The 17,506-nt window shown below is 42.0% G+C and overlaps 1 protein-coding gene across 4 annotated transcripts in view; it reads left to right on the forward strand.

Annotated features, from left to right (window-relative positions):
• Positions 1–17,506, forward strand: part of CACNB4 (calcium voltage-gated channel auxiliary subunit beta 4) — a 345,805-nt gene that overhangs the window by 302,950 nt on the left and 25,349 nt on the right. For all 4 annotated transcript variants that reach the window (XM_056117655.1, XM_056117656.1, XM_056117659.1 and 1 more), the window contains 2 exons: positions 4,852–5,003; positions 6,441–6,536. In XM_056117655.1, the coding sequence (XP_055973630.1) occupies positions 4,852–5,003; positions 6,441–6,536 (248 nt within the window). The remainder of the gene's footprint in view (positions 1–4,851; positions 5,004–6,440; positions 6,537–17,506) is intronic.

The raw sequence follows: 17,506 nt of genomic DNA on the forward strand, positions 1-17,506 counted from the left end.
CTTTTTATATGCCATGGGTTATGCCTGACTTACTAAGTATAACACACCTTAAGACAAAGTATCTTATCCATGTGCAATCAGAAGAAAGAGATAATTAGATGGTGTGCCATAATGAAACTATGAGCTAAAAGGAGTATCAAGAGAGGTTGATGAGAAAAGGTGTCTGAAGAAATTTTTGAAGGAATGTTTTTGTTAGTTCTTCAAGTCAGGGAAGAATGTACATCATTAACATATGAAAAAGGTTTTTATTGAATAGTTTTAGGTGGAGCATAAAGAGGAAAAAAGAAGCAAGAAATATGTATTGAGGAGAGGGGCAAGGTTTAAGAGAGGAGAAGAGACTAAAAGGGTCATGAGGCCAGTATGGGTTCTCATGTGCCTTGTTAAAGAGATCCCGAAATACATGATAAAACATGTACATTTTGAAAGCTACTGATAATTGTTATATCCAAGTTATTTCCCATAGTCCATCCAATTTGGAAATTGTGGATTAAACAGTCTCTTCATTGCAAGACCCTTTAGATCCTTTAAGATGTAAATGGTAATGAATGTCTGACAGTCCAAGAGCACTTATTAGAATATGCAGTAGTGTAGAAAACCCCTATTCTCCCATAAGATATCTTATAGAATTAGAGTTCCAAGATGAGAGCTCTGGGAAAAGTTATTTTAGGCCTGTAGTTGCCATAGATGTATTCCACCATTAGGATATAAGAAAAATTATAAGTGAAGTTATTGCTAGAGAGAGTTGGGTCAAGGTCAGTCTTGGTTGGGTCAAGACACTTCTTGATAGAAGTGGTTGTTGAAGTCCCTCTAGCATTATATCCATGACTATCCAGACTTCATTTGTCTATTGGAATAATAATGATGTCTCCATTGGACCTCTTCTAAGAAGCATCCTTTGTAGTCAAAATTGTTTGGTTAGTGTGCCTGTAAAATTGACAGACAAGGTTGGGGAAGGGATTGGAGATGGAGAGAGAATGTGGGAACACTGGTGGAGGGAAGTTGACAGTAGTGGTGGTATTGGTATTGAAATGTGATCTGCTTAAAACTCAATTATCAACAACTTTGTAAATTACAGTTCTTTAAATTAAAAAATTATTTTATTTTATTTTTTAAAATTTTTATTCGTGAAACACCATGAGGTACAGTTGTAGATTTACAAATTTTTGTGCTTGGGTTTCAATTGTACAATGATCAAACACCCATCCTTCCACCAATGCCCATTTTCCACCATCACGGGTCCCAGTATCCCTCCCACCCCCCATCCCCCTATCCCACCCTGCCTCTGTGTCAGGGTATTCCCTTTTGTTCTCTCTCTTCTTTTGGGTGTTGTGGTTTGCAAAAGAGGCATTGAGTGGCAATCAAAAAGAAAATTCCGTAGATAAAGATGACCTCATCTTCCTCACACATATAATTGATTTATTCCATTCTGTCCATATGATCCAAACACTGGAGCCACACTGCATGAAGTGGGACCTACCTTCTGTGACTTACTGCACAAGCATGTCTCTTCTTTGTTCAGGGTGCCCACTGACCATGAGTTTTGTGACTTAACAATAGTTTAACTGTCAGAACCCACAGTTACCTCATTGTAACTAATGTTATTCACTCACACAGAGACTCAAGTGCCTCAAGGGTTCTTTGTACCAGATCTATTTTGTATCACTTCTTGAAATGCAATGTGATAATGAACTTATTAAGTATTCAGAAAGATTAGAAAGAGATATCTGAGAAGACTTTTCAGAAGTTTCTGTTTTTGTTAGTTCTTCCAAGCAGACAAAAATGGATGGGAAAAGACATCAACATAGTCAAATGAATCTTTTTGCTACTTCATAAAATAGTATGCTCAGATTTGAAGCTTAAGGCAATGTAAACTTGGGTCAGAGAGATAGTACAGATGGTAGGGCGCTTGCTTTGCATGCAGCCACCTGGATCAAACCCACAGCACCACATATGGTATCCCAACCCTCCCAGGAGTTACCCCTGAGGGCAGAGCCAGGAGTAAGCCCTGCGTATTTCCAGTGTGGCCCAATAAATAAATAAATACAATATAGATTTTAAAAAACAAAACCAATGTGGACTTTGTTCTTTGATTGTTCTAGCCAGCAATGTCCTTAAACCAGCAATATTCAGCAAGGGTAAACAAAGGGAAAACATCTTATTACAATAAGAAGAAAATTTTCCAAACTTCACTCTTTTTTTATTTAAAATTTATATTTAAGAATAGTGATTTACAAAGTTACTGATAGTTGGATTTTAAGCACAGAATATTTCAACACAAATTTCACCTCCAGTGTCAACTTACTTCCCTCCATTAAGAAAAGTCATTTTCTTTCCCTCTTCTGCCATCCTCCTCCTTGAGTTTCTCTCTCTTGATCTCTGCAAAACATTCCTTGTGAGCTATCTCCCTGGCTCAACATCCTAATTGTCCGATTTTTTTACCTCCTTAGTTTCAAACCTTAGTTTCAAAAGTCACCTTTTAAATCAACATTAATTCTTTCACACCTTGATATCGGATGCCATGAAAGATGATTAATTAAATCATTTAAAAATTCATGCTTTGAATATAGATTAGACATTAAGCTTCAGTGATTTCATGAGAAATAAGAAAAAATTATTACTATCATTATTTTGGTTTTTGTGCCACAAGCAGCATGCTCAGGGGTTACTCCTGGTACAGTGCTTAGGGGTCTCTTCTTGTGTTGGGAGAGTCAAATCCATGAAAAACATGCACACTGTCTCCTTGAACCCTTTCTCAACCCCAGAAAATTCAGGATTTGATGCTATTTATATATGTAAATCCTGGGAAAGTAGTTGGATGGTATTCTCGAGTATTTAAACTTTCTCAATATCTTTGGCTACAGGAGATTGTTTTGGAGGCTGCTGTGAACTTGGGATTATACTCCATAAATAAAATAATCATGAGATTCTGTACTAAATTACAAATTGGATATTTAGAACCATGGGTGGGTCTAGGTCATTTTTTGAAATAATTTAAATTAGGTAACTCTATCTACTCTGTAATTTGCATAAGATGCCAACATTGTTAGGTTACACATACTGCCTAAAAGTGACAATAAGCATAAACCATAAGAAATTGTCTCTCTGGAGGCATGTGTGTTGGTACAGGGGATAGGGCACTTGCCTTACATGTGGCCAAGCTGGGTTCAATTCTCATCCCCTCTGGTCCCTGAACTCTGCCAGGACAGAGCCAGAAGTAATCCCAGAGCGCAGAACCAGGAGAGATCCCTGCGCATAGAGCCAGGAGTAAGCCCTGAGCACCACCAAGTGTGGCCCCCCGAAAATAATAAAAAGTAATAGTTTGGAAGAGATAGTACAGCAGGTAAAGCACTTGGCTTGCACATGGCTGACTTGGGTTCCCAGTGAGCATGCCCATATGATCTCCCTGGTGCCACCAGGAGTAATTACTGAGAGCAGACACAAGAGTAAGCCCTGAGCATCACCAGGTGTGGTGTCCAAACAAACAAAATAAAAATTAAATTTTAAAAATGTTTAAATAAAAAATCATATCAAAAATTAAAGTCTAATATAGACCTTGGATACAGTCCAATAAATTAAGGGACTTATAAAATGTATATTTAAGAGTGTTTCATATTTCAGAAAACATTTTATTTTTTAATCAATTGCCTGTTTTTCTTAAAATAGTTGACTTGCTTCCAACACTGAAATGGCTATAATTTTTCACTTCCTGAAAATGCATAGATTCAGGCCTTTACTTGGTTAGTATTACCAAATAGGTATACATCTGGATATATTCCTTCATTGTAATATATTTGATCTTCGTAATTATTTAAGATAGGGATATAATTATTTGAATTAATACATAATCATGATTTGAAATCCAGAAACCCTAAAACTTGAATTAGGAAAATGTTGGATATAAGGGTAAACCCAGAATATTTCAAAACATATAGATGGCTTGAGGGATTTAAAAGAAAAAATAGGGGCCTGGGAGATAGCTCAATGTGCTAGGATGCATGATTAGCATACCAGAGGGCTGTGTTTGAGCCCTCGAACTCCATGGTCCCCTTCAGGTCACTGGGAGTGACCTGAAAATGTGGAGCTGGGAGTAACCCTTGAGTCCCACTGTGTATTGCCCCCAAACAAAACAAAAATTAAAATATTTATAATGAAATATATCATCTGTAGCACTGTCCTCCAGTTGTTCATCATTTGCTCGAACAGGCACCGAGAGGGGCGGAGGAATCAAACTGGGATCAGCCCCGGGTGGGCAGCGTGCAAGGCAAGTGCACTACCCGCTGTGCTATCACTCCAGCCCAACTGACAAAAATAGTTTACTGTAGTTTGCTTTTCATGTGAAAAGCATTTCAGTCGCATGTGTGCAATTTTATTTCAGTTATCTCCTAAAGGTGGCTTTTGTTCCTGCAGCTAAAATGAAAGATTTTTAAGACATTGATGCTGGCATGGAAATCTATGTTAATCAAGCCACATTCAAGTATGAGCCACTGGTAGTATGTGCCACCATCAACCTATTAAAGTAAAGCATCGACCAAAACAACACAGCTATGTGAATAGCTAAGTACCAGAGTGAGCAAAAGAACCAGATCGGGAGAACCATCTCTTGCCTGCATGCTAGAGGCCTGGGTTCAATCTTTGGCATACAGATACAAAAAAAAGAGCCTCCTCATTTCTAACTTTTTTCAAAAAAAGAGTCATCTCATTTCTCCCCCAAAGTTTATACATCTCTTTAGAAAAGATTTTTAGTTAAGTTTCAAAAAAATAATCTTTCAATATAGACAAAGGTAAATGAAAGGGAGTCTACTTTTAAAAATATATAAGATAACCTTGAACTGTTATTAATTCCTTTTTTAGCTGAAGTACAAAGTGAAATTGAGAGAATTTTTGAATTGGCAAGATCTTTGCAACTGGTTGTCCTTGATGCAGACACCATCAATCACCCAGCACAACTTATCAAGACTTCCTTAGCACCAATCATTGTTCATGTCAAAGTCTCATCTCCAAAGGTAACTAGCTCATTTCTGTGTTGAGTATTGGAACTTTTGGGGCCAGAGCAATAGTACAGTGGGCAAGGTGCTTGCCTTGCATATAGCTGACCCAGGTTTGACCCGCAGCATCCCCTATGGTTCCCCTGACCTTCACCAGGAGTGATCACTGAGTGCAGAACTAGAAATTAGCACTGAGCGCTGCCAGGTGTGGCCCCAAAAACAAAACAAACAAAAAATAGGATCGTGACTTTATTTATTTCTTAGCATATGTGTTGCTGAAGTGAACACACTCATTTTTTTGAGATAATATTTTCTTAGTGTATTTTTGGGGTGGCAAATAAAATGTACATTGGGATTCTTTGAATGAGCCCAGCTTTTACTTTTATTTATTTACTTTTTAATTATTTTTTATTTTGGGTCCACAACCAGTGCTTGGGGGATGCTCCTGATGGCAAACCATTTTACTTCTCTGTCTGGAGATATTTGAAATAGCAAGTAAAGAATATTTTATTCTGGCGCTGAAGACAATATGGCCAACAAGACAATATGTTCCACCCCTGACACCTCTTGGTCTCCTGATCACCACCACGAATGACTCTTGAGCAAAGCCAGGATCAGCCCTGAGCATCACCAGATGACCCAAACTGCCTCCCTACCCCCACCCCCAAATATATAGATTACACCTTCAACAATCTCAATGTCAGAACTGGAGTGACAGTGGGTAGGGTGCTTGCCTTGCACATGGCTGATCAGGGTTTGATCCCTAAGATCCTATATGCTACCTCAAGCACTGTCAGGAGTGGTCTCTTAGCTCAGAACCAGAAGTAATCAAGCATCGCCGGATGTGGCCCTAAAACAAAACAAAACAAAAAAGATTCTCAATATCTGTTGTGGTTCCAAAACCAGGCAGTTATTTAAGAGTGTAATAGAAATGGAAAGTGCTTATATGTAACACTTAACAGGGCAAATGTTTTGTCTAGATTTTTCTCATGAAATTATCTTTTTAGTATAAAACTGGTATGTCTTAGTAATTGTCAGTTACAAATAGAACCAGAAATAGAATCAGATATATAAAAAACTCCAATATTCATCTGACATCAGGATAGTGAACCAAAATATTACTCAAATCAATTTGACCACAAATAACCTGATACAGATCCACTCATCCATGTTGATTACAGGCTTTTTTTTTTAAATCTCTGGGTAAAATCTAGGATCAGAACTTAAAAGCCTATCCCAAGAATGGAGTGAAAGCATGGATCATAAGCTGCCCAAAGAAATCCACCGTAACTGCATTGAGAGGATGGTGTTCCAGTTTCCATATAGGATGTGTTCCATTGTGTTTCTTCTATCTTAAGCTCAGGGGCAAACAGATCCTGATAAAGGTCTTGGCTTGTTTGGTTCTCTTTCTACTACTGATGGACAGTAGCTCAGATTCCTGTCATCTTCTTTCAGGTTTTACAACGATTGATTAAATCAAGAGGAAAGTCCCAAAGCAAACACTTAAATGTTCAACTGGTGGCAGCTGATAAACTTGCACAGTGTCCCCCGGTAAGTACCATCATTTTGGCCCTCTTCATTCTTGACAGCTTAGAATAGGTCAGGCGAATTTTTCTTGTTCTATTGGCATTGTCATTCTTTTCTATTCTAGAATGGTGGTGGTGATACCATGATTTTTTTGTTTGTTTGTTTGCTTTTGTTGTGGGGCCACATCTGGAAGTACTTAGGGCTTCCTTCTAGCTCTGTATTCAAGGAGCCAAGGATCACTCCTGGTGGTACTTGGAGGACCCCGTATGGTTTGGGATCGAATATGCAAGGTGATTGCCTTTGCCAGCTGTACTGTTTCTCCAGTCCTGGTGTCATAAATCCAAAGGCGTTTTAGGAACCAGTTCTTGCTGTGTTGTGGGCAACACAGGCACATAGAAAGCAGAGTGGTGTCGGCATATAATGAGAAATGTATGTAGTATCTGGTGGCTTCGCTGCCATCCTGTAGACACTCATTAAAGTACGCATGGGGACATTTTTGTTTTGGTTGGATTTTGCATTTGTTTTGACCCACATCCAGTGGGGCCCGGGGCTATCCTGGCTTTGTGCTCAGGGACCATGCCTGACAACACTTTGGGGACAGTATTCAGTGCCAAGGATCTAACAAGTTTGTGTGTGTTGGGGGCGGAGGGGGGAGAGGTTGAATGGATTCAGGTTGCATACATGGAAAGTGCTTTCCCCCTCTACTGTCTCTCCAGCTCTGGAATTTTTCTATGAATGAAAAGAAAAGAACATGGGCCAGAGCGATAGTACAGTGGAGAGGGCATTTGCCTTGTGCACAACCGACCTGGGTTCAATCCTCAGCATCCCATATGGTCCCCCAAGCACCACCAGGAGTAATTCCTGAGCACAGAGCCAGGAGTGACCCCTGAGCATTGCTGAGGGTGGCCCCAAAATTTAAAAAATAAAATAAATTTAATTTTAAAAAAGAGAAAAGAAAAGAAAAGAAAAGAAAGGAAATACACTGATTCCACTTGCCTTAAATTTTCTGCCAGGGAGTTCTGGCAGGTGTGAAAGATTATGTCATGTCGAAATTGAGAACTTAGTGCAACTAGAAAAGCCCTGTGAAAAAGCTCGGGGTAAAGATGAAGAAACAAATAACCACAGCTTCCCCCGCCCTCCACCTCACCCATCCAGTGCCAAAACCATAAAACAGCTGCTGAGTCAAAAACAAGCAAATGGCAGGGTGTTGGGGGGAAGGCCTGGGAGGGGGTGTGGTAGGTGCCAGCAGTGCTGGGGGTCACCAGTGTCTGATCACTGTCTACATTGGTTTGACCAACTTACTGTTCTGCACTTTGGGGTTTTGGAAGGAAATGGTGCAAACCCAAGTATAAACACTTGCTGCTTGCTAGAAGGCCAATACAAAATCAAAGTTGATGTGAGAAAAAGAAAAAGATCAGGTTTAGTTAGGTGCTAGGAATTGGAGAAGATGGTGGTTTTGTTGTACCATGAAACCATCTTATCTAATTGGTCACAGAAGGGATTTTATAGGCACAGGAAGGTTGATTTGCTGCCTGGTGGATACCAGTGTGGTCAAAAAATTCCCTCCTATGGAAGATGTGTGCTGAAAGTAGATAAAGGACCAAACGTGATAACCTCTCAGAATCTGTATTGCAACCATAATGCCCAAAAGTAGAGAGAGAGTATGGAGGAAATTGTCTGCCATTAGAGGCAGAAGGAGGGATGGATGCGGGTGGGGAGGTATACTAGGGACATTGGTGTTGGAGAATGTGCACTGGTGGATGGATGGGAGTTTGATCATTATATGACTGAAACTCCAGCATGAAAGCTTTATAAGTGTATCTCATGGTGATTCAACTTAAAAAAAATTCCCTCCCTAACTGATACCCAGCCACAATTCATCTATTGGCAAGCTTAGCCAAAGGTTTTGAGTAAGGGCAGGCTTTGGGGATGAAAGTAAAAACTAAAGGTAATTGTCCTGCCCAGAAGAAATTTCTGGGGGAGGAGGGCTTGAAGGATAGCACATTAGGTAGGGCTCTTGCCTTTCACGTGGCTTACCTGAGTTCAGTGCCCAGCATCTCATATGGTCCCCAGAATACTGCTAGGAGTGATCTCTGAACACAGAGCGAGGAGTAAGTCCTGAGCACCACTGAGTGTGAACCAAAATTCAGATGGACTTACCGGTTTTACTTATTTTGCTTATTTGTTCATTTATTTCAATTTTGGGGCCGCACAGTGGTGCTCAGAGCATACTCCTGGCTCTGCACTCAGGGATCACTCCTGGGGGGTACAGGTGATCCTATGGGATGCCAGGAAGCAAACCCAAGTCTGCTGCGTACAAGTTTATCCACTGTACTATTGCTCTGGTCCCTGGTTTTGAAAAACATTTGAATTAAGCTTTTTATTTCATTTGGGCCCATTTCACAGAGGTCTTTCCTATTGTCTTAATTCATTAGATTTTTTAAATCTCTTTGTGTAAGAGATTATGATTTTTGGAGACATGAGGTCCACTTCAGATGTCTAGAGAGGCAACACAACAGCACTATTCAAAGTATAGATTCTGACTGGAGAGAGGACTCACTCAACAGACTGAGCACAAACTTTGCCTGCAGTAGACCCTATTCATTCCCCCACATCACATGGTCCCTTGAGCACCACTTGGAGGAACCGATGAGCACTACGCCAGGAGTAGAGCCTGAGCTGTGCAGAGGCACCTTAATGAGTCCTTTAATCTTGGCAATTCCTGCCTCCTGGTATAAAGACTGATTGAGAGAAATGTGACAAAGCTCTTAGAAAAGTGGCTGGCATCTGATAAGCACCATTTAAGTGTTTCTGTTGGGTTGCTGGATTACTGGATTGCTATGCCATACATGTACTGACAGACTCTAGAAAGTTCTTTGCCTGGAGGTTCCCAATATATCTTGGATTTCTGTCATAGTATTCGATAGTATTCGAATGAATGAAAGAATGTACAGGTAGTAAGAATAATATTGCAGGAGTTGTTTGTGTCACTCTTCAGCAGCACATCTGCCTTCCATGTGTGAGACCCTGGGTTCCATTTCTGGCACCACACACAAGCACACACACACACACACACACACACACATACTGAACCCTTTCATTAGATGCTTACAGTGAGTCAGAGTGTGTAGGTTCTTCATATAAATGATCCCTAATCTTCATATCTTCTTAGTGAAGTAATAAAATTACTTAGTGAAGCAGATAATATTATACTACTAATAAACCCACATGGAGTCAAAGCCACTGAAGAGAGAGATTTAATGCCTAAAGACACAGAACAAGATAGGTTTAGATTCACATTTGTCTTGTGTCAAAGCCAGTTTCTTACCTTTACAATCTCTCCCACCTATATACACACACATGGCTGTAGATCTTTTGGAACCCGGAGCATTCTATTTAACTGGTTAATCACCGCCCATTTACACAATAGAAGGTGTGATTAGACCCTGGATGAACACAAGCTAATGTCTGCCCGTGCTCCTGAATCTGTACTACTTCCAATCCAAGGAGACTTATCTTTACTGAGTCTCCTTGGATTGCAGAGCCAAAAGCCTCTGCAATGATCCGTCTTTACAGTAACCTTAGGAGAACAATTAAAACCATTTACTGGAAATGGGCACCTACTTGGGAGTAGAAGTGCAGATTTCCTGCAGAAAATACCTGTGACTGATAAAAGGGGTAGAGAATTCACCACGGCGGGGAAGGCTTCAGACCCAGCTGGGTCACCTTGCTCTAGGAACAATGTGGGAAGGGCTGTCTAGGGTAATAGTCCAAAGGCTAAAGAAATTGTCTAGCATTCTGCTGCCACTTAACCCTAGTTCAAATCCCAGCACTATGTATGCCTTTTCCAGCACTGTCATGTGTTACCCCTGAGCACCACAGGGTATGGCCCAAAAGCCAAAGAAAGAGAAAGAGAGGAACCAGGGAAAGATAGTCTGGAAAGATGGGGAAGAGGAAAGGTGCTTTCTTTGCACATGGAAGATCCCAGTTGTGTCCTTGGCCTCGTCTATGGTCCCCTAGCACTGCCATGTAGGGACCCTGAGTACAGAGTCAGGAGTAAACCCCGAGCACTACAAGGTGTGGTCTAAACCCTTTCCCAACAGAAAAAAAATAAGTAGGGGTTGGGGGAAGAGAAATAGAAGGGCGCCGCAGAGTGCCATGCAGCTTAAAAATATTGAGAGAAATGTCTAGACTTCAATTCCCTGCTGCATGGAGGCAGGGGCTGGGGGAAGCTCTTGAACCCTCACCTTGGATGCTCTGAGGCAGCTTGAGTTTGCCGACTACACTCATGCACACAAGTTCTCAATGAAAGTCTGTGAGCACCAGATGCACTACATTATTAATTATTATTATTTTAATAAAAACACCCTTTGGGGGGGTTGGGCTACACCCAGCAGTGCTCAGGGATTATTCCTAGCTCTGAGCTCAAGGATCACTCCTGGTAGGCTCAGGAGACCAAATGGGATACCGGGGATCGCCCCTCACATTATTCTTCATACAAGGAGAAATGGCAGCATCTGCTTCAGAACTTACAGAAGGTAAGAAGTAGTGAAGGATGTCCAGATTCAACCTGACATCTTTCCAACCTGTAATTCTATTGTGTTCACTGCTGCTGGAGGTCAGTCAAATGAGAACCAAGTGACAGGTTGAGAGAGAGAGAGAGAGAGAGAGAGAGAGAGAGAGAGAGAGAGAGAGAGAGAGAGAGCTCTTCTTGCAATACCAGCAAGTGCGAAGATGTTGGACTCACATCCTCAGAGAACCCTTGTTGTCTGCATGGCACAAGACAGTGCATCTCTAGGAAAATGACAGGAAGAGAAGTGGGACAGTGGACTGCAGGCCTGGTACTCTGCAGCAGTCAGTGATGCCTTCCTGCTCTGAGCCTTTCTTCCAGCAGGAGCCTCTTTGTCCTTATCTTTCGGTTTCTGACAGAGGGAAGAGGACGACAAGGTGATTCTTGGCTGGCAGTTGTTCTAGCAGTTGATCCCAGCCTTTTCTTTTCTGTTTTTTTTAGTCTTGTGTCCGCACCCAGCAAGGCTCAGGGGTCATGCCTGGCTCTGCACTCTGGAATTACTCCTGGTGGTGTTCAGGGGACCCTATGGGATGCGGAAGATCAAAACCAGTTGGGTCGCATGCAAGGCAAACAGCCAACCCACTGTACTATCACTCTGGCCCCTGACCCCTGACCCCTGCCTTTTCTAGGTGAGAAATCTCTCCCTTTGTTCTTTGACCTCTTTTCACCGGGTAGGCCACGTGGCCAGCCATGCTTGCAGATGCTTTTCCCCTACCCAGGGCAGAACAAAAGCCCCATGTGGCACATGGCAGGGCAAATGGGGAAGCTGAGGGAGTGACAAGTGACCAGTTCCAGCGACCTTTGCCCAAGTCCATGAGTTCTTGAGGAGGGCTGCTGAGCTGCAGCTAACTCATGGGTATCCTGGGGAGATCAGCACCTCCCTCCCTGGGGCTCTGGCAAGGGAACTCCCTTTTTTCCTCCCTCAGGACATGAGGTGTCTCCTTTTCCTCTCTGGCTGTTGCTAAAAGAACTTTACTTGGGTAGTAAAATCACCCCCCCACCTTCTTTTGTTTCCAGTACTGTGAGCAAAATCTCTCCAACCAATTTAGACTTTGGGGGAACAAAATCCCGGAGGGCTTGGTGGAGGGAGATTGATACTGGTGTTGGAATTGGTGTGGGAGCATTGGATGCCTGAAAAACGAATATGAACAACTTTGTAAATCATGGCACCTTAATAAAAACAAATTTAAAAATAGAGGGGAAGTGGACACACACACACACACACACATGCACACACACACACACACACATACACACACACACACCCTTGTACATGCACATACACCCCTCTTTTTCAGATAAGAAAGCACAAAGCACAGACCCTTGGACCTGCTTGAATGGGAGAAAAGATCAGGGGAGAAAGGCAAGAAGAGAAATGAGACATTTTCCTTGTCTATCTTCCCAAATACTAAGAGATTTACAGTTACGGTGATCTGATTCTGTAAAATCACACAGGTGGTGCTAAAAGGGTAGAGGGAGTGACAGTGGTGGTAGGAGTAGTTATGGATGGATTTGAGAGCTGCCCAATCTCATATAATGGAGGAATCAGACAGACCCCCAGAAGGAAGGCATTCTATAGAAGCTAGAAAGAATGGGTGCTTTTCCTAGCAGTAAGTTCAGTGTTCGGTGACTTCCTTACTAGTAAACTCACTCACTGTTCATAGCCATTTTCAACTGGAGGTGGGTTTGGAAAGTGGGGTGGACTCTAAGGATAGATATTAGAGATATTGTAGGCGAAACCTCTTCGAGTGAAGTCTAAGATTGAAGAGCTCTTCTCAGCTCTGAGATTGAGTCTGTCTATATCTTGGAAGTCATCAGTATAGAGAAATTAGTGCAATCACAAAGCTGGAAACCCACAGAATAGAGCAGAGATGAGCAGGAGTGATGGTACAAGGTATTTACTTTGCATCCTATTCACCTGATTTGAATCCCCTATTAACCACATGTGGTCCCTAAGTACCACCAGAGACCACTCCTGAGCACATAGCCAGGAATAGCCTCTTAAAGCACTGCTGGATGTGACCCCCACACCCCAACACCCCAAATAAGCATAAGACATATCAAGTCAGGTGAAATAATATTGTTTTGATACTTCAGCCTTTAAGATCAGGGAGAAAGTTGGAGAGATAGTACAGAGGTAAGGCAGTTCCATTGCATCCAGTGGACCCTGGTTTAATCCCTGGCACCATGTGGCCCAGAACACACCTGGGTATAGTCCAAACAAACAAAAATCAAGTAGATACTTCTACAGAATATACAGGGATGGTTTAAGGACATGAGACCCATGTTTCCTTGTGGTAAAGTCAGACAAATTCAGAATGTTTTGTTTTCTTAAATTCATAGTTTTTCCCTACAGCTAACCCTTTCAGCACTCAGCCAACATTTTTTTAAAGCAGAAATCCTGATGCTTTGACAGGTGCTAAGAATGCTAAGTACTGTTCTAGCCTTCGAAGAGTGCATGGGTATGATTAAAGTCTATGGCAAGAATGTATGGTAGGGTATAAATATAGCTAAAGGTGTTACTTCATAATTATCTCATAGGTCTAAAAAGTATTTTGATCAGAATTTCTTTTTCTCAGATCTCCAGATATTTCAGCTTGGCTAATTCCTGGTGGAAGTTATCCAATGAATTATAAACTGTTTGGCAACATTCCTAGACAGTAGCAATCCTTAAGTTGTGAGAACCAAAACTGGTGCCAAACATGGCCAAGGGACAAAATCATTTGAGATCCATCCAGTGACTTAGATTAATATTTACACAAGTTTGAGACAATCATGAAGCAATCTCAGTAGATCATTCTCTGAGATGCATTAAAATAGTTCCTTTTTCATTTCATTGTTTTATGACAATGAGTATTTTAAAACATCTACTCTAGTAAATATCTGTATTAATATTGAGGTATTTTACAATATCTAAGGCCATTGATAAATAAGTAGTTGTGTACATCACCCAGCTGAATAGCTGGTTCATCTGAATATCTGGAACCAAGGAAAAATGTGTTCATGCTTCTATGGAAATGATATTGTGAGGTGCCTTAGAACAAATTCCCCTGGCATAAATCTCAGACATTAAGAAGACAGTCCAACACACACACACACACACACACACACACACACACACACACAGGAGTGGGGGGATAGTCCAGAGCCAGATAAATATTCAGGGATTATACACTTACTTTGCAAGGTGCCAACCCTGGTCTCTGGCATCACATATGACCCCTTGATAATCACAACGATTAGAGGCAGAGGTAAGCACTGAGTATAGCTGGGTTTTCCCCAAAAGAAACAAACAAAACCCAGACTGATCCTCACTTCATATCTTTTCCTATTATCGTTCTTCTTTTATATAATTGGTCAGATAAGATAGAACTTTAAACAAGCACTCTGCATAAGCAAGCTATATCAAATTTTGTAAACACTATTCTCATTACTAAACATATTCTCTTGATACTGAGTGAACAGCATCTGTAATGCTGAGGAAGAACTAGATATTCAGGCACATAATGAGGAAATCTTTGTATTATAAAAGCAAATCATAATCTAAAAGTGTGCCTGCATCTGTCCCTGCTTTACTTTACAACCATAAATATAACTTAACCAAAAACTGGTTGATCTTTGTAGTAAAAGCTCAGAAGACACTTAGAGCAACAAACTAGCCGATTTTCTTTACTGCAGAAGCTCTAACACACTATAGGCATTTTCTGTGTCAGTTTGAATAACGCACAGTGCTCTCTCTAGATTTTGAATCTAGAATCATTTTTTCCACAGTGAAATCTAGGGGGTTTCATAAAGTCTTCTAGGGAAATCCCGTCCAAGCTCCTCATTTTACAAATGAGGTAACTGATACCAGAAGAGGTGAAATGGATTTTCTAAAGATCCTACACCTTGGCAAAGGTCAGAATAAAACTTGTCTCTTCACCTAACAAGATTTTATAATGAATGGCAATAGATAGGTTATTGCATATTATCTGGAAAGGAAAATCATGGGTTTAATGGGCTGACTTCTTGTTTGTTTGGGGGCCACACCTGTGGGTGCTCAAGACTTACTCATGACTCTGTTCTAAGGAATGACTCTTGCTGGGATCGTGGGACCAGACGTCATTCTGGAGATTGACATGGGTTTATCAAATGCAAGGCTAACACCCTAGTGCTATACTGTCACTCTGGACCCATGGGCTAAGACCTCTTTTAAGAGTGATTTATGAAACCTTCCAGTTCAGAGTTGCAAGGCAAATTATAATCTTTGTGGCCTTATGGTTTTCCTCACAAAATTGTTCAACTCTGCTTTTGTAAGCAGAGAGCAGCCTTGGACAGTATGTACTGAAATGCAAGTGTTCCAGTCAAAATTATTGGTTTGCAAGGGTGGAAATGTTTATATGTTTTAATGGTACATTGTTACCACATCACACCCTCCGCCGAAGTGCCCATACCAAACCTCCACCACAGTCTACCCGACCTTTTCAGCCCACTCCATACCCCACCATAACCTCAATTCTGTTGTCAGAGTCTAAAAGTTTTTCTTAGGGGGTATGGTGCTGCCAGCAGGTCAACCTGTACCTGTGGGGCGAGTGCATCAACAGCCTGATGGTGCCCTCAGACTTCCAGAAACCCCAAAATTGCTGCTGTGCCTTAGGTCAGACCCCAACAACTTGGGGCCAAGTTTATCAAGAAATTAAACGGCTAAAAGTTAGGTATGTGGGTGACACACCCACAAACCACCTCTGGCTCAGCTATATAAGCTCATCTGTTGGCCTTATTTCAGAGACCCATAAATCTCAAAATAGATCAAAAGACACAGTTAGGGCCTGTAGCGTGGAGGTAGGAGGAAAACATGACTGAGAGCTCCAGGCCCACTTGGATTGGGACTAAGCCTCCTTCCCCCAGCTCCCCAGTTTTCCTGAAGCTTGGCAGTCACACCCACAAACTGCCCCTGGCCCCATGCCATCTCATCAATAGCCAAGACCCAGACACTGTAAACTAAACCTCCTGGAAGAGAATGATCTAGAATTTCCTGGACATTCTATTCTATCGTCTAGCATTGCCTTTTCAGCAGGTTTGAGTGGTGGTGAAACTGGTATTGAAATATTGAATGTAACCAAAGTAGAGAGAGAGAGTATGGGGGAAATTGTCTGCCACACAGGCAGGGGAAGGGTTGGAACGGGGTTAGGGGTGGGGGGATACTGGGGATTTTGGTGATGGAAAATGTACACTGGTGAAGGGATGGGTCTTTGATTATTTTATGACTGAAGCTCAAACATGAAAGCTTTGTAACTGTATCTTACAGTGAACCAAAATAAGGGGGGAAATAATAAAATAATAAAATAAAATTAACATTCAGAATAGAATAAAAATAGTAATGTGCAGTTCATGCCCAAATTCAATCAGCTTAATCAATGGCTGAATAAAATGCAGTACTTGTACTGCATTTTTTAATTATTATAAATAAATTAATTAAATTAAATTAAAGTTTTTCTCTGTGGGGGTATGGTGCCACCAGCAGGTCAGTGTATGCCTGTGAGGTGAGTGCATCAGCAGCCTGATGGCAACGTCAGACTTTCAGATACCCCAAAATTGCTGCTGTGCCTTTGGCCAGACCCCAAAAACTTGGGGCAAAGTTTACCAAGAAAGTAAACGGGCAAAAGTTAGGTATGTGGGAGACACACCCACAAACCACCTCTGGCTCAGCTATATAAATGGCCTCTCTGGTTCCTGATCAAACTGCTTAATGGCCATGATCCCAGAGACTCAGAAACGAATCTCGGAACCCAAAGGCTTTTGGCAGAAATGAGTCCTGTTCCTGCAGTAGGTTACTGGCGCTGGGCCACTCCAGGTGGGAATAGGTTTCATGCCTTGGCCTGTTCCCCCTGGTGGCCTGATGACCACCATCCTCCAGAGGCCACTGGACAGTCAGGTTTGGGCCTGCAGTGACAAGACACACGGGGTCTCACCACATGGGGGTGGAGCCGACTCTTTCTCCCCATCCCAACAAGACCCCGAGTCGCCGCCTACAAACGACCTCTCTGGCTCCTGATCAAGCTGAGTAATAGCCATGATACCAGAGACTCAGAAACAAATCTTGAAACCCAGTGGCTTTTGGCAGAAATCCATCTGGACTGTATACAAGGTCGCCGCTGACTCAGAGCTTATTGAAAAGCCAGGTATAAGCTGGTGGTGGCGGGGCAACTGCAGTCTTATGGGAAGGAGGGTGGTACCGGCTCGTCCTTCACACCCTACCAAGGTCACGAGTTTTCCCCCACAAGCTGTTCTCTGGCATGACCATGGCTCCAGAGGCAAAAGGACTTAGTCCAGAACCTGGCAGCTTGCGGCAGAAAAGTGAATGGACCATGCGTTAAACTACGGTGCCATGCCTCCCCAGGAGGGAAAGGGTTTTGCTCCCTTCTGCCTCCCCCCCCCCCCCCCG

The sequence above is a fragment of the Sorex fumeus genome, unplaced genomic scaffold (genome assembly GCF_029834395.1).
Source record: "Sorex fumeus unplaced genomic scaffold, SorFum_2.1 ptg000035l, whole genome shotgun sequence".
Classification (NCBI taxonomy): Eukaryota; Metazoa; Chordata; class Mammalia; order Eulipotyphla; family Soricidae; genus Sorex; species Sorex fumeus.